The sequence below is a fragment of the Berghia stephanieae genome, chromosome 2 (assembly GCF_034508935.2).
Source record: "Berghia stephanieae isolate SIO BIC M18660-M18661 chromosome 2, UCSD_Bste_1.3, whole genome shotgun sequence".
Taxonomy (NCBI): Eukaryota; Metazoa; Mollusca; class Gastropoda; order Nudibranchia; family Aeolidiidae; genus Berghia; species Berghia stephanieae.
The window spans coordinates 109,763,357-109,788,515 of NC_088361.1; the positions used below are offsets into that span (position 1 = coordinate 109,763,357).

At 35.2% G+C, this 25,159-nt stretch overlaps 1 protein-coding gene across 2 annotated transcripts; it reads left to right on the plus strand.

Moving 5' to 3' along the window:
* LOC144966213 (uncharacterized) lies at positions 1-22,943 on the plus strand. 2 transcript variants are annotated; one of them, XM_078902390.1, is made up of 10 exons: positions 1-77; positions 2,214-2,336; positions 2,743-2,886; positions 4,563-4,668; positions 5,271-5,382; positions 11,867-14,371; positions 15,188-15,391; positions 17,256-17,377; positions 18,095-18,224; positions 19,898-22,943. In XM_078902390.1, the coding sequence occupies exons 2-10, from the start codon at positions 2,284-2,286 to the stop codon at positions 20,071-20,073; spliced, it is 3,552 nt and encodes a 1,183-aa protein (XP_078758516.1). In that variant the 5' UTR covers positions 1-77; positions 2,214-2,283; the 3' UTR covers positions 20,074-22,943. The 2 variants fall into 2 exon arrangements, with proteins under 2 accessions (XP_078758516.1, XP_078758517.1); XM_078902391.1 differs by lacking the exon at positions 1-77 and having other exon boundaries at positions 2,273-2,336; positions 2,679-2,886.
* The last annotated feature ends 2,216 nt before the right edge of the window (positions 22,944-25,159 follow it).

The following is a 25,159-nucleotide window of genomic DNA, read 5'->3' on the forward strand; positions in this document are numbered from 1 at the left end:
TTTTCATGGCGGAACAACCGCGAGTTATAAAAATGTAACGAACTAAAGCCTAAAGGCATAACAACACGAAAAAAGAGGTTGGTCATTTATTTGACGGATATGATTTTTAATTAACACATGGACATTTTTCAGAAAATATGCATGTCATATTTAGATTAGAGGGATACAATTACAAGTGTAATGCAGTGAGAGTGCTCTTTACTTACTCTTTGACTTTGTGACGTGCGTCTATTTATTTGATTTGATGCTTGTCACTGTGAGTCACTGTCACCTGTCCACCAAATAACTCGAGCAAAGCTGGCGCTGAATTTGTTGGCTATCGTTATCCATAGACCCATGCTAAACTTCACGGGAAAAAACCCCAAATCAAAGTAAAAATTTGAAAAAGTGAAAATCCAATGATTTTTAAAGAAATGAAATGACTACCGTTGACTACCCCTCTCTCTCTCTCTCTCTCTCTCTCTCTCTCTCTCTCTCTCTCTCTCTCTCTCTCTCTCTCTCTCTCTCTGTCTCTCTCTCTCTCTTGCCTCTAAAGTAAAGTCCCTAGAATATCTAATTTATAGTCATTTAAAACTCAGATATCGGTGTCAAATGTCCTTATACTTATAAAAGTTCATTGAATTATTGTAAAAGTAAAAGAAAAGAAATCATAGACTTCATAAATTCAAAAAAAGTCTTCTTTCAAAATGTACAGTGAAAAGAGTCAGACATGAGATTAGTAAAGGATGGCCTCCTCATCGGTACCCTTACCATCAGCCATCATTAGCACAGCTACTATAACCACCACCTACCATCATCAATGCCACATCTACAACCACTACCACATCATCATTCATCATCATTATTACAACAACTACAAGCACCACCACTACCACATCATCATCATCATTATGACAACTACTACAACCACCATTACCACATTATCAGTACCAATTTTCTTACTACAACTACCGCCACCACCACATCATCATCATTACCACAACTACTACAACCACCACCACTACCACGTCGTCATGTGGTCTTGTGGTATGACACTCGTTTTTGGATCGGAAGGTCCTGGGGTCGAGCCTTGCTTAGCGCATAGTTGAGTCCTTAAAGAAGACTCTTTTCTCACATTATCTCACCGTACTCAGGTGTAAGATGAGTACCTGGTCATTGCGATCAGTATTTGTGTACCATTTTTCTTTTTACCTTTGATCTTTTAAAATTATTATTTAATTACAAGGTTGTCAATTTTCCGTATTTTTACGGAATTCAGTATGTTATGAACCTTCAGTATATTTTCCAATCACCTGCCAAATGGAAAAAAAGTAAGTACAAAATGTATTTTTACTGGATTTCAGCACTGAAAAAGGGGGTTGGTTTCTGTGTTTGTGTAAACGTTCAGTTAGTTTTTATCTCCTGGATTGGCAACCCTGTAATTACTCTCATTATATCAACGTACACCGGCATTCACTACGCAACGTGCTAACTACAATCTAACATTATCTAAAACTAAAACTCATGGATGTTTTAGGTCTATTCACAAGAAAGAGAAAAAAAGAAGAGAAGCCTCTTTTGTTTCTGTGGATCTAATTTTACACCACATGTTTACACCCCCAATGGCACTGCATATAAACACCACAATAGAAATAGTCAAAGTCAAAGCCAAGACTAAGATAAAGATGCCAAATCAAAATCCAGTTTGTTTTTTACCAACTCAAAGTGCATAAAATTTAAAAAAATGACATTTGGTACTGAAACCGTCATACTGGCAATTAAATTCCGCCTTATTTGTTTTTTTTTCAATCAGTTCAGTAAGTCAGTAAGAAAATAGTTAATCAGCATTCAATCCATTGTCCACTCACCATTAAAATGTCATGACTTACCTATTAACTGTATTGGCATATTTAATATCATTTCATTTGTGGGAATCAATCACACACTGCTGACTATGACAAGCCTTCTGAGACAGCCATCTTACCATTTCGGCCACTTGACTGAGGAATGAAGACCCTTATATAACCCCTGGACTAATAATTTGTTAAGTATTTTTCAAAACTTTTATTGATATTTATATTAATATTATTTTTTTTTTTCAGGTTACGAAAATGTATGGATATTGTTAAAAAGAGCAGAGTTTCAACAAGGTGTCCGTGAATAATCATAGGCTGTTATTCACATACCCATATGCCAATAATATAATCACAGCATTAATGTTAATATATTTACAGTAAATTTTCCATTTCCATGGAGAGTGAGGCTGAAGTTCTGACTGGTAGTACAAGTCAAGAAAAATAAATCATGTCAGATTTGAGACTAAGACACCATTTGGCGGAAGACTCGTTTTCACTCGGGTATGTACTACATTAACGTTTCCTTATTTTGACATTGATATCATTTTTAACCAAATGCTTCTCAACTTGAGCTCGTCATGAAGCTGTTATATTATTAATCTTTTTGAAGACAAAAATTTTGAAGCTGTTATAAATTAATCTTTTTTTGTTGTGTTTTGAAGCTGCTGTTATATTATTAATCTTATTTATTTTTTTTAAAGCTGTTGTATTATAAATCTTTTATTTATTTATTTATTTATTTATTTATTTATTTATTAATTTGAAGCTGTTATATTATTAATCTTATATTTTAAAAAAAATAAAAATTTAAGCTGTTATTATTAATCTTTTTTTTTTTTTCAGTTGTTTGACTTTTACAATCCATAGCCTTGGACTCTGGCAGCTTTGTATGTGCATTTATTTCCAGATTGGTGATAAGAGAACTGGAGAGTGGGGCAGATCCCAATGCCATTTCACAGGATGATGGGGTCAGTGCCATGCATTTGGCTGCTGGTCTGGGCAAGGAGGTCACGGGCTGTCTCATCCAATATGGAGGGGATCCAAATATCAGGTAGAACCAAATCCATACCTGCCAACCCTTCCTTCCGCTTTTGGCAGAATTATTCCTATTTTCACTTTTTTCCTTTACCACTATTCCACCATTGTCTTTTAAATTACGATTTTCAAAAATGATGATAATGGTAAGAAGAAAAAATGGAGGGTTAAAAAGGTGAATTTATTAATTTTTTAAATTAATGATTGCCAAAAGGGAGTTAAGTAGGAAAATTAATTGCACTCCTCTCCCCCCTTCTTCATTCCATTACCGAACACATGTGATAATTATGTAGTTTTGCCAGCTGTGCCCGAATACTGTCCTTATGTGTTTAGTGGCAAAGTTGAAATGGTATTTTGATACAGAATTATCCATTGTCAAAAGATTCCTATTTTTTGTCTCAAATTTCTATTTTCTGACATTCTTATTCCACTTTTGGAATATGAAGCATTGGCAGGTCTGAAATTCATGCACTTTTGCAACTAGACACAGACCTGCCAGTAGGATGAACATGGATTCATTTTTTTAATTAATTAATTTTTTTGGTCACGAAATTGGCTACGTTGATTTGTTTGTTTTTTTTTTACACTCCATATTCGTACAGAATTATTATATCAAATTTCTTGTAGAAGATTGGTCGATAATTTTTAAAAAAATTTACTCATTATCGTTCTAACCTAGGTGCACATATTAGGTCTGAAAACTGAAAGCTGTTATGGGCCTCTTTTAACATTATTGTAATGGACAACATTTTGTATTGTTTGAGAGCATTTCCATCACAACTATGAGACCATGTCAAGTTGGGTTATCAGACCTCAAATAAGTACACGTTAGTTCTGGCATTTTTTTCAAAATGAACAGACTATCGTACCATTTCTGTTGAGGCTGTCGGTGCTGAGTGTAAATGTGACATTGTATTGTTATCAATAATTTGGTTTGTACGTCTATTTAAAAAAAATTTTTTGGGACATTAAGTCAAACAAAAAACTAGATATCAGATAATTCTTTGCTGGCTCTATGCGCATGTAGCAAATGTTTAAGATCCCATGGGTACTGAAAAATGAAGAAAAGTAGGCATAAAGGCTCACTCAGATATGATTGAGTTCCTTTCTCATGCAGATTTAATTTGCAGTAATTATAAAATCTAAAACCACTGTTTATTTATATATTTTTTTTTAATTTTTGTTTTTAGTTCTTTAAATCTTCAATGGCTTGTATTTGCAAAAGGCCCCACGGCCCATCACTGCAAATGTTCAGTTACAGAGTTGTTTTTGATTTATCAAAGAAAAGTTATTTAAAATTGCTGCGTATATTATAATCGAAGTTTTTACATCAATTTTAAAGCATTATAATGTAACCATGATGGATGCTGTTGTGTCTTGTCTTATCATAATACATTTTCTTTTAATAAAAATTCAGATCTCAAAAGTACATGTTTTTATTCTTTTGTCTGTGAAAGGAATGAATAGGAAGTGACAGAAACTGAGATGAGATTTTGTAAAAATGTAGACTTGTACTGAAGGTTGTATGGAAATTTTAGTTCCATTATGGCCCACTATGATTTTATTGTAATATGGGATGAATTTATTTTTAAAAAATTCTCTTCTATTTAATTTGGATAGTTGATTTTATGGAGGAGGAAATGTGTAATATGAAATGGTAATGTTTTATTTTGTTGATTCGTGAACTTGCAGATCACAAGAACGAATGACTCCACTCCATGTAGCAGCTTCATATGGTGATCTGGCGACATTGAAATTACTCCTGTGTAATGGTGCCAATGCCAACTTACAGGATGAGGTTTGTTATAAGACATGAATTTTTGAAACTATTTGATACTGTTGCAGTTTTTTTTTTTAAATTGAAATTATTTTTTTAAAAATATTTATGACAATGAAAAGAAACCATTTTGTTGCACAAATTTTAAAAAAAAAATCAACATATCTTTTATTTCTTTTTAAAAAACCATTAGAAATTAAGTACATCATGGAGACATTTTCTTAAGACTCATTTTAAGGAAATTTTGATTTTGTCTTGGAAATGGCTCTAGAAAGTTAATTTTGCAATTAGCCAAATAGTACATACCCTGTGAGCCAAATGATTCACTTAATAATAATAATAATAATAATAATAATAATAATAATAATAATATTAATAATAATAATAATAATAATAAGATATCTTTATTGTCCTAAAAAAAAGTGGCAATTTGTCATTTGGTTACACATTTATAACAATACAATATTAACATAGACACACTTACACAGATGCCCACTAGTAACATAGTAGTCATCGGGAAAAAAAGAAACAAAACAAAACAAAAAAAAACAACAAACAAACCGGCATCAACAACATCATCATCATCATCATCATCATCATCAATATATATATATATGTCTTAGGATGGGAACCGCCCTCTGGATCTTGCAATGGAGAATGGACATTCCCTCTGTGTCCAGGAGCTCAAAGTCCACACCATGTTGTCAAGGGTGGAAGATTGCAGTGGATTTGCATGTGAGAGACTTTTGGATTTATAAGATGATTGTTTTATTTATTTCCTTCAAAAGAGCCATAACAGAGATGGGGCTAGATTTCCTTTTGAAGCCAGAGTTGCGCTGGAACTTCTTTCTCTGTGAAATTGGTCAGATATATAAATATAAGGACAAGTACGACTGGATTTATATCTGGTACACTTGAATGCATTACTAACGGTATTTTGAAATATCAGGGCTGAGAATCTTCAGTATAAATGGTGGTTCATCTTCACCCATCACCATCGCAATTCCGCATTTTTTTTTTCAAAAATTATTTCCTTCAATTAAAAAGACAAACCACAACACTAAACTTCCACTGCAACCACCACGTCATCACCCCTAGCACAACTACTACACCAAGCACATCATCCCAACCAACACCATATCATCGTCATCCCTAACACCACATTATCATCCCTAACCACCACCTCTGCTACAACCACCATTACATCATCGTCCACCACTACTACAGCCACTACCACATCATCATACCTACTACCACTACTACTAAAACCACAACTACATCATCATCCCCATCACCACTACTACTACCACCACATGATCATCTGTACCACCACCACTAATACAGCCATCACAACATCATCATCCCCATCACCACTACAACCACCTCCACATCATCATCCCTACTGGTGGTAGTAGGTGATGACATTGTATGATCACATGGTACCGTCCTAAGTAGATACAATTTTGTATGTTATTATTACACTCTGTCAACTTTTGGAATGCCTCCGAGTGGTGTCAGAAACTCCTACGAGGTACATTTAGGTTGCATCTCAGTAAATTTATTGAAATTCATATGTATTAGAGTTGCTATGAAGGGTCATGATCTTTGCGATAAAATGGGTATGCTCTTCTATATCAACTTGGTAAAAAATGTCCTTCTTTTATATGACCTGTCGTTCTCACCCCTGAAATATATCAACTCAAGTATTGGAGTAAAAAATTGATCATTATTTGTGTTCTATTCTGTCTTGCATTTAATAGGTATAGATATTTTTTTTGAATTGATGGGTAATTTTAATGCGATACTCGCAACTTGGGCAGGATGAGATAATGGTTAGACAAATTTGTCTGAGCTTAGCGTTTTTCTCCCAGTTCAGATTTTTTTTACAATCATGTGACATTTTGTAAAAATAGCTTCGCCCTTCTTTTTTTTTTTCAAAACTCTCCAGTGGATCAGTTTCTAAATTGAACTACACGACATCAATGGTAATTATTTTTAAAGTAGTGATTTATGAAAAATAGAAGTATAAGTTGATACAGATGTTTTTCTTAAAGTTCAGATTTTTTACAAAAATATACAGTTTTGATACTTCTTGGCGATGGTAAGTTTGTAGCTGACTTGAATTACAGAAAAATTGTCATGAAACTCTTTTTTTTTTTTTTACTGCTTTATAATAGTTTTATTCGTATGAGTGCTTTTCTCTTTTTACATGTTTGCCGTTCCATCTGTTCAGGTGATGTCACCTTGCTAAAAATTCAAAATTGGAATTAAAAATATTTACTCAATTTTCAGGCAACTTCTCAGTAACATCAAGAATGCATTCAGTTGTATCAGAAATTGTCGGTCAATTTTTATCTGAAAAAAAAAAAGACAAAAACATTTATTATTACCTGCAGGGCTGAGAATCTTCCGCCTAAAGGCGGATTTCCGCCTAAATGTTGGTTTATCTCCGCCCATCACCGTCACTTTTCCGCCTTTTAAAAAGACTCACCACAACCACTACATCAACATCCCTATCACCACTACTTTTACAACCACCACCTATACTACAACAACCATCACATCATCATTCCTATCACTATTACTACTACAACCACCACCACATCATCATCCCCACCACCACTACTACTACCTACAACCACCACCAAATCATCATCTCTACCACCACCACCACTACAGCTACAACCACTACTACTACAACTACCATCACATCATCATCCCTACCACCACTACTACAACAACCACCACCGTATCATCATTCCTACTATCAATACAACTACATCCTCCACCACCACATCATCCCAACTATCACTACTACAACCACCCCACATCATCCCTACCACAACTATTACAACCACCATCATTCCCAACACCTCTACAGCTACAACCACCATATCATCATCCTTATCACGGCCCGACTACAACCACCACCACAGCATCATCCCTACTGCCATCTTTTCTTACTACTACTACAATATGTTGTAATTACACTTTCAACTTTTGAAATTCCTCCAAGTGGTGTCAGAAATTATTGCGAGACACATTTTTGATTGCATCTCAGTAAATTTTTTATGAAATTCAAATTTATACGTTATCGTCGCATAGAAAGGTCTTGAATTCCATTTTTGTGACCAGTCATTCTCACCCCTGAACCATCATGACATCATCACCATCTCTACCATAACTACCACCACTACGACAGCAACTATCCCATCATCATCAGTACCGCCTCTAGTGCAAGCACCACTATCACATTATCTTCCTGGTGGGATCTTTTGACTTGCATGGATCAGAGTTGCTTTCTGCCTTTGTCTTGGCTTGATCCTTTTTCATGGCCAGATTCATTGGCAGGGAGGGAAACAATTAAATGTATAGTTGTTTTTGGGAGATGATATGCTTGTTCTCGTATATCATCTCTCTTTTGTGTGACGTTAGATTTGTTGTTCTAAGTTTTGTATTTCTCTCATAAGGATCTGTGCTTGTGTCTTGGTGAGACTTTTAGGTGACCTCAAACTAACTACATTGATAGTTTGATCTTGGCGTCCGTTTGTGAGCCTTATTTGAACCAGTCACTTTTTCTCCGTTGCTTTTGATCTTACTTAAATCTATATTTTTTTTTACAGCCCCATAGATATTTTAAGTGTCGCTGAAATGACCTACAAACATATACACGTGCACACACAAATCAATAAAATTCACTCAGTTCTTAAGTCTCGTTAATTTTTCACTTTCATCTTTCTGTACTTATCACTAGATTCACTTTGAGCTCTCTCGCTCTCTCTCTCTCTCTCTCTCTCTCTCTCTCTCTCTCTCTCTCTCTCTCTCTGTGTCTCTTTCTCTCTCTCTGTGTCTCCTTCTCTCTCTCTCTCTCTCTCTCTCTCTCTCTCTCTCTCTCTCTCTCGAGAGAGAGAGAGAGAGAGAGGATTCAATTAAAATGTTAATTTCCTGGCAATTACCAACATGAAACATATGTTAACTTAATATTTACGATTAACAAATAAAGCACATACACACCTAACAATAACGTTTACTCAGTACTTTAACCTCGGTTATTTTTTCACTTTAATCTCTCTGTACCTATCACTATATTCACTTTGAGCAGTCTCTCTCTCTCTCTCTCTCTTACTCTGTCTTTCTGTCTCACACACACACACACATACACACCTGGGTGGGGTTCCTGACCTCCCATAGTGGGCAAGGGGGTACATACTATGTCTTCTATCCCCTTATATGTGACCCTCCGCCTCGAACCGGTATTAAGTCGGGATTTGGAAAACGAAGAAAACCGGTTTTAAAGTGGAAATGGTCAAAATTATCAAATTTCAGTTTTTGGTTGTTTCAGAAACTACAATAATTTTTCTACATGAAAACATAATAATTCAACATAAACATTGACGATAAGTTATATAAATTTCAAGTTTAAAAATGCAACTATCAGTGACACATTCAAAACGAGAGTTGACTTTCTCTCAGAGAGCCACCCTTTCCAAAGCTTAGTAATACCGAGTCTTTTTCTCCACCAATAAGATGTAAGATATCACAGCAAAGGGCCTGTCTTTATCTATCTCAGGGAAAGCATGACTGTTTCCACAATTTCATGGTTCAACCAATAATGAACTTTAAAAACTAAACAAGTCTAGGTTTTTCCCTGACAACCTTACAAACGAATGATTCTGATTGGTCAACGCTTATCACATGCGCTGTGGCTGCAGGCCATAATGCTCGGGCGATGCTTCATGACGTCAGCATGCGTGTGTTAAATACGTGTGTGTTTGTGCATTTTGATACACACCACGTGCTTTTATATCTGTGTCTAGCTGTATTGGGTAATGATTGAGGTGGGGGTCCTCCTTTGTCCCTCTTTAATTATTCATGAAATTATAGGATATGCTAAGACTTAATAGGACAACAGTTGCCTAATCTTACACTTACAGAGATTGTTGTAGGATAAACATTTAATTTTAAGTACAAAAGCAGAATAATAGATAGAGCCTTCAACAATTAATGAACTGTAACTAAAAAATGAAATGGATAGATAAACAGACAGACAGACAAACCTATTAATGGATAAATAGATATGTAGATAGATAGATAGATAGACAGACAGACATATAGATAGATAGATAGATAGATAGATAGATAGATAGATAGATAGATAGATAGATAGATAGATAGATAGATAGATAGATAGATAGATAGATAGATAGATAGATGGATGGATGGATGGATGGATTGATGGGTAGATAGATAGGTAGATGAAGGAGAGAGAGAGAGAGAGAGACAAACATAGAGAGGGAGAGAGAGAGAGAGAGAGAGATGTTCGTTTTGTCGTGCTTTCTTTGTATACTGAAAGAAAGGGGGGGGGGGGGGGGTTCTTTTTAGACAATGAACAATGTGGTGGAACGCTAAGGAAAACTTGAGAGATTCAATAACATGTTTCCATGTAAGTCACTACAAATAAGCCCCACCCCTCCTTCTCAAGCTGTTATCTGACTCAAAATGGAAACAATGCAATGATTGATTTGACCAGCCCATTTCTTTAATTGCAATCTCATTGGTCAATATGTTTCCAGTTGATTGACTATGACTTACTTTGTAACAAAATGCTTTCTTTAAACTATCCCTACAATTCTTTGCTCCGCCTCCATCCCTTTCTTCATGTCTACCTCACTCTCTCCGTCTCCCTTTGTTTCTTTCACACATACAAACACACACACACACACGCACTTATACAGGTTTCAATCTTTATTATATTTCCCTCGCGTCCTCTTAACACAAGCAGTCTCTCTCCCCTCCCCCTCTCTCTCCTCTTTTTCTCTATATCTCTCTCTCTCTCTCTCTTTCTCTCTCTCTCTCTCATGTGTGTCTGTTTGTGTGTGTGCGCGCGTGCGTGTGTGTGTGTGTGTGTGTGTGTGTATTTTACTCTCTCATTCTCTCTCTTCCTCTCTAATCCTCTTTCTTGATAATGTTTTCCCTGCCCACCCGGCTTCACGTAGTTTCAAAACTGTACTTTCAAATTTCAACCTTCTTTAACTTTTGGCATTTTGAAATCGTATTTTCTCTATTAAGTAAGACAAAAAATTCACATTAATAATTCTTATTTCATTGATTCTTTATTTAAATATCAAAAATTCTTGAAAAAGTGAGCAATTGTCGGTGTTTTTTTTTTCCAGTGTTTTATTTGTTTTAAGAACATCTTACATAATAATGAATAACTACAAAAGTAATAATTGAATTGTTTCAAAAATTTGTATGTACATTAGTAAATGTATACGCTAAGCTCATGCCAAATTTCACTATTCTCGTCAAATTTTTGATGTCCATATCTACGGAGTTATCTTTGCCCATTAATTTAACTGTGCGTGAAAACGGTGCCTCACTTCAAAGTCGATTTTCTTAAAACTTGGTTTTCACACTCTCCCTTCTTCAAACGGTCATATCTCGACAATAAATAATCAGAATTATATAAATTTGGTATCAAATTTTAAAGCATAAAATAAGCTGTGATTGGGTACCAAAAACCCAAAATTGAAAAATCCGACTTAATACCGTTTCTAGGCGGAGGGTCACATATCTGTTTTCCAACATGCTTTCTGTCTTTGTCTTGGAATGAGATTACTTGATTTTGTCCTGGCCCTGGCCAGAGTCCTAACTGGAAGGGAAACAGTCAAATGCACAGTTATTGTTTTGGGAGATTATATTTTTTTCCTTGTAAATCATCTCTCTGTTATGTATTATTATATTTGTTATTTTGAATGTATATAATGTAAGCATTTGAGTGTATTCCTCTTTGTGCCCGGATGAGACTTATAGGTGATCTCAAACTAAGTACATTGGTGATATGTTCTTTGAATCTACATCTGATCCCTTTTTGTTCCGTTCCCCTATGTCTTACTTTTTCTTGGGTGCTTTAATTGTAATTCTAGAACTTTTTACAATCCCATTTTCTTCCTTTTTACTGGCGTTGATATAACCTAAATGTGATGCAAGCGCTGTAAACCCTTAAAAACAAACAAACAAAACACACACTATCTTTCCTTCTGTCAGACAAACCTAAATCTATAAAGTGGATCATATCCTTTTTGCATGGATGGTTCTTGATCTAGCGCTCAAAAATGTCCTCCTTTTTAGTGACCAGTCATTCTCACCCCTGTACCTGGCTTATTGATTTTTAAAAAGATATTTTTTAAATCTATGTTTTTCCTTTTGAATATTTTAGACTCTCATCAAGATGGAGACGGACATGGCTGTATTCAAGGTCATCAGTTGTCCTACCTTGACCACTCTTGTATTGATCCAGAAATTTTAGAAAACAAATATGCGAAAAACATCACAAAAGAACTATACGATTACCTCTCCGAAGGGAAGAATATCTGTTTTGATGCAACATCTCCAACTACCCCTCTTGTTGGTTTGAAGAATCCCTGTCGTAAACCTTGTATTGGTTGCAATACAGATTCAAGTTCTTGCAATATGCACAAATTATCAGAAAGTCTGAATCATTGTGGATATATTCACAGTCCTCATTCATTCCAGTCAAATCACCCACAACCATCATCACCAAGACTTGACCGTGAGTCGTCTTACACATCTCTCTCATCCCATAGAATAAATAATGATACATCTGCCAATCGATCTTGCTCATCCCCAACACTAAATCACAAGTCTTTTTCTCCATCCTTTACTCCGTCAAGAATGGATTATGAATCACAACAAAGGCTAAGCAGTGGAAGATGCTTGTGCTCGAACCACTCGCCTCAGGCCAGAAATCTTGGAACTACACCATACTCAGCCCCTCATTCCATTACTCATGAATCATGCTGCTCACCTCATTCATGCCAAGGAATAAATCAACAACTACCTTGTCAATCTCATTCACATCAAAATATAAAAGAAGAATCGTTATATTTGTCAACGTCATCGCAGAGAATAAATCGTGGGTCGACTTGTCAAACACACTCACCAGAAAGAATAAATCATGGATCCCTTTGTCGATCTTATTCACCACAGAGAATAAATCAAGAATCATTATATTTGTCACAGTCACCACAAAGAATAAATCATAGGTCACCTTGTCGACCTCATTCGCCAGAAAGAATAAATCATAGGTCACCTTGTCGACCTCACTCGCCAGAAAGAATAAATCATAGGTCACCTTGTCGACCTCACTCGCCAGAAATAATAAATCATAGGTCACCCTGTCGACCTCACTCGCCAGAAAGAATAAATCATAGGTCACCCTGTCAACCTCACTCACCAAAAAGAATGAATCAAGGCTCATTTCACGTGTCTCAGTCACCTCAAAGAGGATGTCATGGAAATAGCAACATATCATCAGCTGAAATGATTAAATATGTGAAAAATAATTCTTTAGACTCAGAAGTCCATGATTTTCATCCTCAAAAAAATGGGCATAGGTATTTTCCTTCATTAGATATAATTTCAAATTATGATGTTATTCATTCTTTTCATTCAAGTGTCAATGATAAACCTGCACCCTACCATACAACTCCCTCATATTGTCAAAAGATTTTACAGACAAAACCCGACAATGAAAACCTTTCTAGTGCATCAGGAAAGGATGAATCCAGCCATGAATATAAATCTAAATCCCATGTCACGGAAGATTGTCCTGTTAATAAACGTTTTCCATCGTTAAGTTCTTCCAATCAAAGTGTGTCTTCTACACTATCACGAGTAGCTGAATATGTTTTATCGTGTACAGATTTTGCATCCCATTGTAGTGTTGATGACACGAGTAAATTGAAGCCAAATTTGTCCTCTCATCGCATATCATCGGAGTCATCAGGTTTGGGGAAAGAAAATTTATCACCCAACGAAAGCCCATCTAAGAATAATCTATCCTCATCCTCTAATGATTCGTTTTGCACTGCAGAAAATGATTCGAGTTCCACCAGTCCTGAAGTATTGGTGAGAGATAAATGCTTAAAGTCTTCGCATCTTCCTCAGAATAGCACATCACTCAGTCAAAACTCAGCATTGAAAGGAGATATTTTTGGTGGTGAGAGAGATTCATCCCAACGATGGCATCCTCCCACAGTTTTACACAGGAATCTACTTGATGACAGTATTATGACGTCAGAGAATAGTTTCACGGTTCCAGATAAAATTAACTTATCCAGGCCCAAATTCACAAATGTAAACAACGAGTTACAGAAAAAAAGGAAAGAATTAGGTTATAGTTCATTCCCAAGGATCTACAATTACAATAGCAAAGAGAATGAAGCCCTTTGTTTAGACAATAGCTTATTCAGTACAATGACATTTGAGGAAGTTCTGCATACAGATCCTGAAAGTGGGATAACTCTAGTAGAAAAATGGATCCCGTCTGAATGTGGGAGCAGTATTGTATCCTCCAGACGTTCCCTGGAAAGCTTGAACAGCAAATTGAGTCAGGATTCACAAGCAACACTCATATACGATTGGAAAACCTTGAAGCAGAAGTCAGACTCCTGTAATGATTCAACCCAAACAATTTCATTTCCCAATGACAATGGTCGTGTTAATGAAGATGATACGACTGAGGATACCGTCATTCCTTTGCGGTTTAAAAAATTGAGCAATGAGGAGTTGTCTCAGGAACTTCAGAAATATGGGGAGATACCAGGTCCCGTCATCGCAGCCACCAGACAAGTTTATTTGAAACGGCTCGCCAGTTTGGAGGCAGACCCTGGTCTTGTCAAAATCACCAAAAAGTGTCCAGGTAAGAATAACTATTTAATTTGAATCCATATTAAGTAGTATCGTAACATAAAAGTTGCTTTTGGTTTATTTTGCCAATCACTTCAAATATTTGTCCTTTTTTAGCTGCTAGTAATAAAAAGATAGAATATCAAGCTTGCCTATGACTACAAAAAATTAAGAGAATAATCAGTGCTGATGGTTTTCCTCGGATCCGCGGTAATCCGCGATTTTGTAGTCCAGATGAGAAATTTCCTCCTTTTAAAAATTATATTTTCTCGAAACAATGTGCTAGCAATGAGAGAGTTGATGTGTGGTGGAACACACAGGTATAGTTTCCCACTCTCCAGAAGTTAGCTAGAGTATCAATGATAGTCTTATCATCTCAATTGCTCTAAAAGTGGGGTTTAGTGCAAATAAATGGGGCTTAAAGGCAATCGTTCATTTTCCTACTTTTTCACTTTTTGTCACCATCAGCACTGAATAATGAAATTTTGTCTCAAACTGCAAAAGTACAGAAATGTTTTTGATTCAATAAGAATTGTTAAGAAGGAAAGTTTGTCAACTAGATTCCTGAAATGTTCAATCCTTTTTTAGGGCAAATTGTAAACTTTTAAAGTGACTCTGTTTTGCCTGTTCAGTTTGGGTTTTTGTTGTTGTTGGGGTTTTTTTTGTCCTCAAGTATCAACACAGAGATAAGTGTTCATTTGTTGTTTTTTTTGTTTTTATCCCAATAATTTTTATTTTTTTTCATTTCTAATATGTTCATTACCTATTGCATATTTCATTAATTAAAAAATTGAAACCAGTACCTGCTCCTCCCCAATTTGTCTCTTAGATTACCCCAATGAATTGCGTCAAGTCATGAATGGGTCATCGTTGGATTGGAGCAACGTGTCAGAGCTGGAGATGAAGATGGTGGATAATTTCCAATCCAGTCAAGGCAGGCAGTGGCGAGAGGGATGTGTCAAGTCGTCTTTCACTTACTTGTTATTGGATCCTCGAGTCACGTCTAATTTGCCCTTACGGGCCAAGGACCTCAGTAAGATATTATTACCACTACATTTGATGAAATATGTCAAAAGTAATTTTCACTGTAATTTTACTTAGAACACAAGTGAAGGAATGGATGAATGATATTTAAAGGTGCACTCGAGTAGTAAGACAAAAGTGAATCAATGAATAAATGCATGACATTTAAGGTTAAATTACATATTGCATTGGTGATGGTTTGAATAGTTTAACTATATGACCAATCGCCTCATTACTGTGTTATGTAGGGTGCTGAAAATTGAATTAATATTCAAAACTATCAGACTTAAAAGTTGAGTTTATGGTATTCGGGAGAGTGCTGAAAACCAAGATTTTATCATTATGATCAGTTTAACTTTGACGTTTTTGTATCTGGTCCATCCTGACATAATGTCGTTTTGAAGTGATGAGTCAGACATATCGATGAAATCGTTCACCATTGGTGTCAATGTTTTGTTTTGGTCTTGAATTGTCACATTCTTACTTACTTATCTGAACCAGCGACCACCTGAGCTCTAGCCCTTCTGTCCTGTGCCATGACATGAAAGTTAGTTGTCTTTTGTAGTTGTTCCAGGAGACTATACAATGTGTTACTGATGCATGGATCAGGGATGTAAATCTTTCAGAATTTTTCTGAATTCAGATTATTTCAAGTTAGAGGGGGAGGGGGGGGGGGGTAGAATAAAAATATAAAAAAGTAATAAAATAATTTATTTTTGAAAAACTTTCTTATTAAATACTACAACGATATAGTATCGTGCATATAAGCCCAGACATGGCAAGCTCTTTCCTTATACACAGAATCACCCCACTAGCTGTTTTGAACGGAAGTGGTTATTTCCACTACAAACGCAAGTCTTCGTTATTCACAGGCCATGAATTCAGACAGAAAATTTCTGAACTGATTCTGAACTACATAGCAGTTATAGAGGTCCTTCAGAAAAAAAAAATTCTGAAATTTTGTTCTGTAAATAGCCACCGTGGCTACATAACGTACTCAGCGTAAAAACATCATCACAACAATCTATAGGTGTTTATTGGAGTGTGGCGGACTTTGTGAATTTCTTCTTGGTTTAAACTCGAAGCTAAGTTGATCGTTTTAGAAAATTGTTGTTTTTTTTACTGTTGCATATGTTTGTTTTTATTTCATGTTGCACTGTTTTCAGCTGTTTTGACTTAGAGTTCTCTCAAGTTCTCATTCTCATACTCATACTCATATTCCTGACTAAACTAAGTTAGATAAGTAACTGTGGTCGTTGTAGTGTAGTTGTAGAGGCAGACAAGTCATAAGATTACTTTGCTGTAGTAATGACCCTTCATCCAGATCAGATCTGTCCTTAGCTTTCTTCATTAGTGCTGGGCTATCCATCCTTCTCCATTCCTTTACATTGTTTCTTTTTCATATGTTTGTTTAATTATATGTTGCATCATTGATTTGAGATTCTGATTCTTAGAATAGATTTTGGCCATCCAATCACTTATCATTAGAGTTAGACTTAGGAGACTGAGCTTACAATATAATCAATTGGACATCAGGTGATTTTTTAACAGATTTATCAACCTTTGTTATATTTATATATTCATCAGTTTTCTTCACTTCCACTTTGTAGTTATAAATGGACTATGAGAAAAAATACATACACAACCATTTCCTTTTATTTGAACCATTAATTTTGTAAAAAGGCAGTGTGCGAATTGGTTTCAGAATTTTTTGTCATTTGCCATTTACATCCCTGTTGGATTTTGTGGGAGGAATGTGCATCTCAGGTCTTCAAGAGGTTGACCTTTAAGCAAGTGGTCTTGAATTGTCAGATACCTACATGATAAAAGGCATCATCAAGTTTTCTGATTAAGTTGTATTTTCTTTTCACCAGGTGAACTTGAAACATTCAAAAACTTCATTTGTGGGATATTTTATATTGGAAAGGGAAAGAGGGCACGTCCATACTGCCATCTTTATGAAGCTGCATCCAAAATGGACAAAAGAAATAGCAAGGTAATTAACCTATAATCTGCTACACTCGGATTTAAATGTCCCCTTGGTGTAAATCTGTGTTATATATTTTTATTCAAAGATTGTACTTCTGCCAAGCATGCTACTCGTTTTGTCCCATGCCTATTTGTTATTAAATGTCCTCTGTTCATTTGTACTTCTGCCAAGCATGCTACTCGTTTTGTCCTATGCCTATTTGTTATTAAATGTCCTCTGTTCATTTGTACTTCTGCCAAGCATGCTACTCGTTTTGTCCTATGCCTATTTGTTATTAAATGTCCTCTGTTCATTTGTACTTCTGCCAAGCATGCTACTCGTTTTGTCCTATGCCTATTTGTTATTAAATGTCCTCTGTTCATTTGTACTTCTGCCAAGCATGCTACTCGTTTTGTCCTATGCCTATTTGTTATTAAATGTCCTCTGTTCATGGTCAGGGGAATTATAGTGAAGTATTTAGAGCATGGTGTCTACAGTGGATGCTCTAATACGATAAAGCATTAAATATTATGCAAGAAAGCTTTTTTAAATCTTTGTTTCATTTTTTCTTTTTTTTTTTTTTACTTCTATACTTAGCACAAAGATATGGAAAAAAAAAGAAAAGGAAGAAGAAATATTAGTAAATTAATGAAGTTTGGATGCTTATAACAAAACTGAATACAATAGAATATGCAAAATTTGATATAACTGATTGTTGGTAGGTTATTTCAAATCTTTTCCCAGATAAGTGACAAACTTCAGCACATCATAGACATTTGGAAAAGCAATCTTGGAGTTATCTCCCTGCATTGTTTCCAGTCTGTCATCCCAGTGGAGGCGTACACGCGAGAGGCTTGCATGTTGGAGGCTATCGGTAAGTGTCATGTCCTTCCTTATATGTGACCATGCACTCAAGTTGGTAATGTGTTGGATTAAATATACAAAGTCCAAATAAAAGTGAATTGAAAACAAAAACAATCAAAAGTAAGAAATTAGTGCATAAGTTGCATTCGCTATCCTCATATTCCAACCTTTTAATCTTTAAAAGGGTAGTTCATAAGAACATGCCATGCACTTTGGCACGCAGTTACAGCCCTACAGACGAACAGATCCTCTTTTGACAGCACAATAAACATCAAGGCAACCATTGCAAAGTAGTCTAAGGTTGAATTTCGGGCTAATGTTTGATTTTTGACCGCAAAGGGAGTAACCCATTTAAAATTCATTCGGAATTAGTGGCTGCTTTAGGTAATGATGCGATGAGAAAAAGCTAGGCATATCAGTAGTGCAATTTTTTTTCAGAGAAGTTCATTCAAGCTTAGAAGACAATCAGCATTCATAATGGCCACAAACCTCAACTGAACGGGTTGATGCACTTATCCAAAAGGATAGATCTATTAACGTTTGAGATATTGTCTCATCACTAGAGCAAACACCAACTGGCGTCCAAATATTTGTTGTTCAACTGTAATATTGCAAGAAATCATCAACTGTAATATTGCAAGAAATCATCAACTGGAATATTGCAAGAAATCATCAACTGGAATATTGCAAGAGATCATCAACTGGAATATTGCAAGAAATCATCAACTGGAATATTGCAAGAAATCATCAACTGGAATATTGCAAGAGATCATCAACTGTAATATTGCAAGAAATCATCAACTGGAATATTGCAAGAGATCATCAACTGTAATATTGCAAGAGATCATCAACTGGAATATTGCAAGAGACCATCAACTGGAATATTGCAAGAGACCATCAACTGGAATATTGCTAGAGATCATCAACTGGAATATTGCAAGAAATCATCAACTGGAATATTGCAAGAGATCATCAACTGGAATATTGCAAGAAATCATCAACTGGAATATTGCAAGAAATCATCCACTGGAATATTGCAAGAAATCATCAACTGGAATATTGCAAGAGATCATCAACTGGAATATTGCAAGAAATCATCATCTGGAATATTGCAAGAAATCATCAACTGGAATATTGCAAGAAATCATCAACTGAACTGACATAGACCGACCTGCCTACTACTACCAAAAATTCGTAGAATTACAAAATTTTGGCTCCAATTTCAGAACTTCATGAACGTCTCGTAAGTCATTAAAACTTACTTAAAAGAGAAGTTGATACCAGACTTCATCATTTTTAAGGAAGTTAAAGTGTTAATTAATCTTTGTGGAGTGTAAATTGTTGATTTTTAAAAAATTAATTTAGAGAGTACAATTTTTTTTTTCTCCTAAAAATTACGAATTTTAAAGTTTTCAAGCAGGTGGGCAAAGAGCACAAAGTGAAGCGTGAACAGACGTCTCAAACATTTCTGGAACGATTGATGGAGATGACAGATGTTGGTAACAGAATCTTACTCGAATTTGTAATCACAGGTGAATAGAGGAAGTACCCTAGCTAGTTCTCAACTACTCATTGAAATGGTTGTCTTTGTAATCCTTACACTTAAAATTTGTTTTGTTTTTTTTCTTTTTTCTACTCTTCCCCCCCCCCCCCCCCAACCCCCCTATTTTTTTTTCAATTTAGGAATGCACAAGGTTACTAATGTGAAACGTGGAGACTTTTACGGTGTTGTATCAACTTGGCCAATGCATCAGAGAAGGAATCTAGGGACGTATCTCCTCCACAAAGCCATGAAGATTTTCCTCGCCGAAGGAGAAAGGCAGATTTGTCCCCTTGATCTGAAATCCGGTTCTCAGTAATTTTATTATTTAATCTGTATTAATAAAAGAAAGAGCAAGTCTGTGGTGTGTCTGTGTGTGTGTGTGTGTGTGTGTGTGTGTGTGTGTGTGTGTGTGGACTACAAGGAAAACAAGACTAAGGTTTGCTACAAAATTTGACGGTTCGTACTTAATGGTCAGGTATGCTCTTATGGCTATGCGTGTCAAGCTAATGGCACGGATGGCTTTTTTTTTTTTTTTTAACTATAATCTCATAGTACAAGTCAAAAGTTATTTAATCACTATACCACGCACATAACATTGAAAAATGCATCAGTTATCGTATAATTTGCTGAAAATAGGCTAATAAACATTTCAATAGTTCTACTTTTGACTCGATAATATTAAATATATCGTTTTTTTGTTTGTGTTTTTTCTTGTCCGCATCACTGCCCGATAACCATGAACAAACGCTCGATTATAAGACGGATAAGTAATGATTTTAAATAACCAGCTTATTCTTTTTTAATGATTATGAATTAAGTAGATAAATAGGTGTGTCATTGAGATATATATTTTTTAAATTCCTTTTTTTTTCCTTCAAGTTTTGTATGGTATGTTGCTTCGTATCCGCTGTTGTTATTTTACAGACGCATCTAAGTACGATGAACGGTGAGATATATATATGTTTCTTTAAGGGTTAACTCACTCAACCCTAACAACGAATATATCCGTAGTACATCCAAGGTTACTTTTACCCCATGCCCATTCATTACATTATTCTGAGACAAATTATAGGCGTAGTAACAAAGCTAATGTTCTTAATTTTTACATGTTAATGGTAGTTGAATAAAACTATCTATGTACATGCTCATTTTTAAAACATATTTTTCCAATGTTGAAAAGTTGCAAAAATCTCTGGGATTGAGTGAGTTAATGCAGATTCAGTGGGTGTGTGCGGAGATAACTTAAATGTCAATGATTAGTTTTACATCAGAGATGTAACAGGGTTTGCTGGTGTCTAATAGAAAGGGTACCTGCTATGAGGTATTCTAAACATGACAATATTTCATCAAATTCTTAACAATTTCTGGCTTTTGACCAATTTTGAATTATCTTATTCTTAAAAATTAAAGTTGCAATGAGTCTTTATTCAAAATCATGTCCAAATGTGTTGAAAATACACTCATTTTTTTTTGTCAACCCCAACATCAATCAAATTTTAGATCGATAATGGATCTAGTACTAGTAGTTTCCACTGCTGCAATTCATTCTCTGTTCACATTCACATCCTTTATTGATATTCAAGCGTTCGTTGCCATACAAGAGAGGGGTCTACATATGTCTTTGTGATGATAATAATAATAATAATAATAATGACATTTGTTAGAGCACCTTATCCCGGTTTCTAGGTGCTTTACACACATATATAGTCTCAATGCTGATGTTTCTACTTTTCATTATGCCTTTAAGATTGTCAAACGTTCTGTAGCCAAAGCATGATTAATCATAGAATAAAGGCATAAACTTTGTAGCAATGAAAGCTTTTTTTGTTTTGTTTTTTAAAATCTGAAACCATTTTAAAAGCAATTAGATTTTATTTTTTTAAATTGAAGATTTCATAAATCATAAAAATATAATGTCACTCTGCCGTTAGATGCTTTAATGCAATAATTTAAAGAATTTTATTTTAAGTAACACTTTTTTTTTTTACTTGTATGCATAATTTGCGCAATGTATAGTTCAATGAAGAGTTATACTGACATGTAATCAATTTTCAAAATTTAAAGAAAAACTTACACATTGTTCACGGATGTCATATAGTTTAAGGATATCTTATCACTTCCATGTCCTCATGTTTACCTTCTCGCAGGCAATTCTTTGTAATTATTGTATCCTAAAACAAAACGATCCCAGCTGGCCACACAAATGGTTTATTGTTTGTCATTGTCAGCTCATTTGATGAATTCCGCCATTTAAGTTTTACCTCTGTCAATTATTCCTCACCCTCCGGTGACAACTTTATTTTTCATGCAGCAAAATTTTATTATTTTATTGATTTATTTTTTTTGTTTGTTTGATTCTGTTTTATTTATTTATCTATTTTTTATTTTAATTGTTTGTTTGTTTTTTGTTTTTTTTTGAGAAGAATTGAATTTAAAATTGGAAATGAGTTGCTTTAAAAACTAGTTTAACTGTATAAAGGGACTTGGTGGTTATACCATCACTATTTAGGTATGCTTTGTGTGTAACATTTATAGTTTTTATACTTTCATCCAGATATCCCAGAAAAGGAATCCCATTGACTTGTTAATGTGCCTTGTTTCGAAGTTGGCTACAGTCAGTATAAACTGAAAATCAGAAAATGAGAAATTCATAGAATTCTTGGCTCTCTGCAGAACTGCCTAAAATGTGCCGTGCCAAATAATCAGTTTCTCTGGGTTGGAAAGTGAACAATAATTTAAACACTGAAAGTCTGTCACTCGAACGTCATGTTGGTTGTGCGCATGTGTCTCTCGTCCTCGCGGCACAACCAACATGACGTTCTCTCTCTAATAACTTCCGCCGGTGACGTCACAGACTATGGGTGACGTCCAATCAAGGGACGCTACTCTTCCGCTAATCTCATTCCCTATTGTTGTATCCATCTTTTGCTATACTCTTTCCTTTTTAAAAATTAATTTATATTGTATTTATGATGATTAAATATTTCTAGATATATCGATTTTTTAAAAAATTTTTTGGAAAAACCAAAAACTCAAAATAGAGTTCGTTATTTAGTTTTATGTTTATGTTATTTAATTATTTGTTGTTTTGAATGATTTACTTTGTTTTTGTTATATCTTATATCTTATTTTTTTTAATTATGTGTATATTATACTTTGCATCATTGACGAATCATTATTCTTCTTTAAAAGACAAATAAAGTATTTTAACACCTAACATGTTTTCTTCATCTTTCCACTCAGAAAATGTGTAACTTGTGTCCCAGTCCCATCACCATACACATGTCATTTATTATCTTTCTTTTCACTGTCGCTGAAACGACATAAAAGGGTTTCACCAGGGTGGGGTTCCTGGCCTCCCATAAAGTGTAGTGGGAAGGGATGTCACTGTAGTATATCTGTTTTCCAACTTGTTTTTTGTCTTTGTCTTGGAATGTGATTACTTGCGTGTGTCCTTTCCCTTGTCGGAGTCCTTGGCTGGGAGGGAAACAGTCAAATGAATAGTTAAAGTTTTGGGAGATATGACTTTTTTTCCTTGTAAATCATCTCATTGTTATGTATTGTTATATTTTGTTGCTTTGACTGTATAACGTAAGCATTTGAGTGTGTTCCTTGCACTGGGACAGGCCTGTGCTTTTGTATGGATAAAACTTTTAGGTAATCTCTTTAGATATTTTTTCCCCTTGTAAATAAATCTTTCTGTTTTAATTGTAGTTATATTCTATTATAGTTTTTAGTTTTTAAATACTTTGTAAACAGTTGAGTGTATCCATCAAAGCGGAATCCATTGCTTGTGCCTGGATAATGGGATTTTTAGATCATGTCAAAATAGGCACATTGATGGGTTGCTCGTGGAATCCGCTGGTCCCTATTTAAACCAGTCCCCTTTGTCTTACTTTTTATTTGGTGTTTTAACTTCAGATCTGCTGTCCTATCATCTTCCTTTCTACTTGCGCTGCCGAGATGACCTAAAAGTGTCGCAAGCGCCGTAAAACCTCTAAAAAACAACAAAACATGAGCGGGAAACCGTCAAGTTTTTTTTATTTTGTGGCGGAAAGGAAAGAGGTGAGTATATTATTTAAATTGTGAAACGGGTTGCCACCTTAGCCAAATAATGAAACTTACACTTCGTACTTGATTACGGCAAATCCTAAAAATTACCCAGCAACCCACATGCACACTTTAAACTGGATCAAGCAATTTCCGGTTATGTGGCCAATACGAGTATTGATCTTCAATGTCGAAAGCCCAGGTGGGAAAAACAAACATATAAAAATGCCAAAACGAAGCAAACTTTGTTATGCTGGGCGCCTATGTAATTTACTCACAACACCCGCCAACCGGATATAAGTACCAACAAACAAAAGTATGGGTAGCCTTGACCGTTTCTGGCTAAATTAAAAATAGCAAAGAGTTGAGTAACGTCAACTTCGTTCCTTCTATATAAAAGTTACTAGCCGTCATCTTTACTCGGGCGTGCACCGTTCCCTATAGAGCAGTAAAATTAGGTGCCCCAAACGTAAACAAAGGTCTAGAAGCACATGGCAAACCACATGTTCCTGTCTTGACAGCTCACGTTCCAATGTAAATTATAGAAAAAAAATAACCTTTAAAATTTGGCTGTTAGGTGGCAAAAGAAACACATATTCATAAATACTCGATCATGAATCAAATAATGTCTAGATATGGATATTTTATGGAACAAAAGGTAAAATTTATCAAAAGTTACAGTCTATCTATTTTTAGACCAGAGCAAATTATTGCGCTGGTGTGAACAAAACGAGAATTATTCGGAGCCTGATTTTCAGAATAATTTAGCCTTATTTGATTATTTCTGCAACTGTTAGATTTTATGTAAACATAATTTCAATACTGAAAGTGTATTGCCTACAACTCAAACTACAAAATTGGGAGACCTATATTGTGCGTAAATTATTCCGGTCCCTAACGAAAATCACTAGCAACTTGTTATTGTTTACGTTTGGGGCACCTAATTATACTGCTCTATTCCAAACTCCCAGAGGATTCGATATTCCAGTCAGGCTTGCCGTTGGCCTAACCCTATACTAAGACCATACGCCACGGAGACTGTAGGAGCGTATATTAGGTAAAAGAGAGTAAGACACTCAGCAGTGGGACATAAGTTGTGTCTGTTGAGACGGCAGGTTAAATTTGCAGATCAATAAACCGCCAGAAGAGAAATGGAAAAGATCATAGGTTCCAGTGATTAGGTATCTGTCCAATGTATTTGAGAGATGTTAAAAGCGACCATACAAGTGAGACTACCGAGACGGTAACGATTTCGGAAGAGAAATCGGTTCAGGACGAACAGTAACGATCTATTACTATTACTAGTGTAGTAGTAGCGTATGGCTACACCTCCAAATGTATTTCGTCAAACC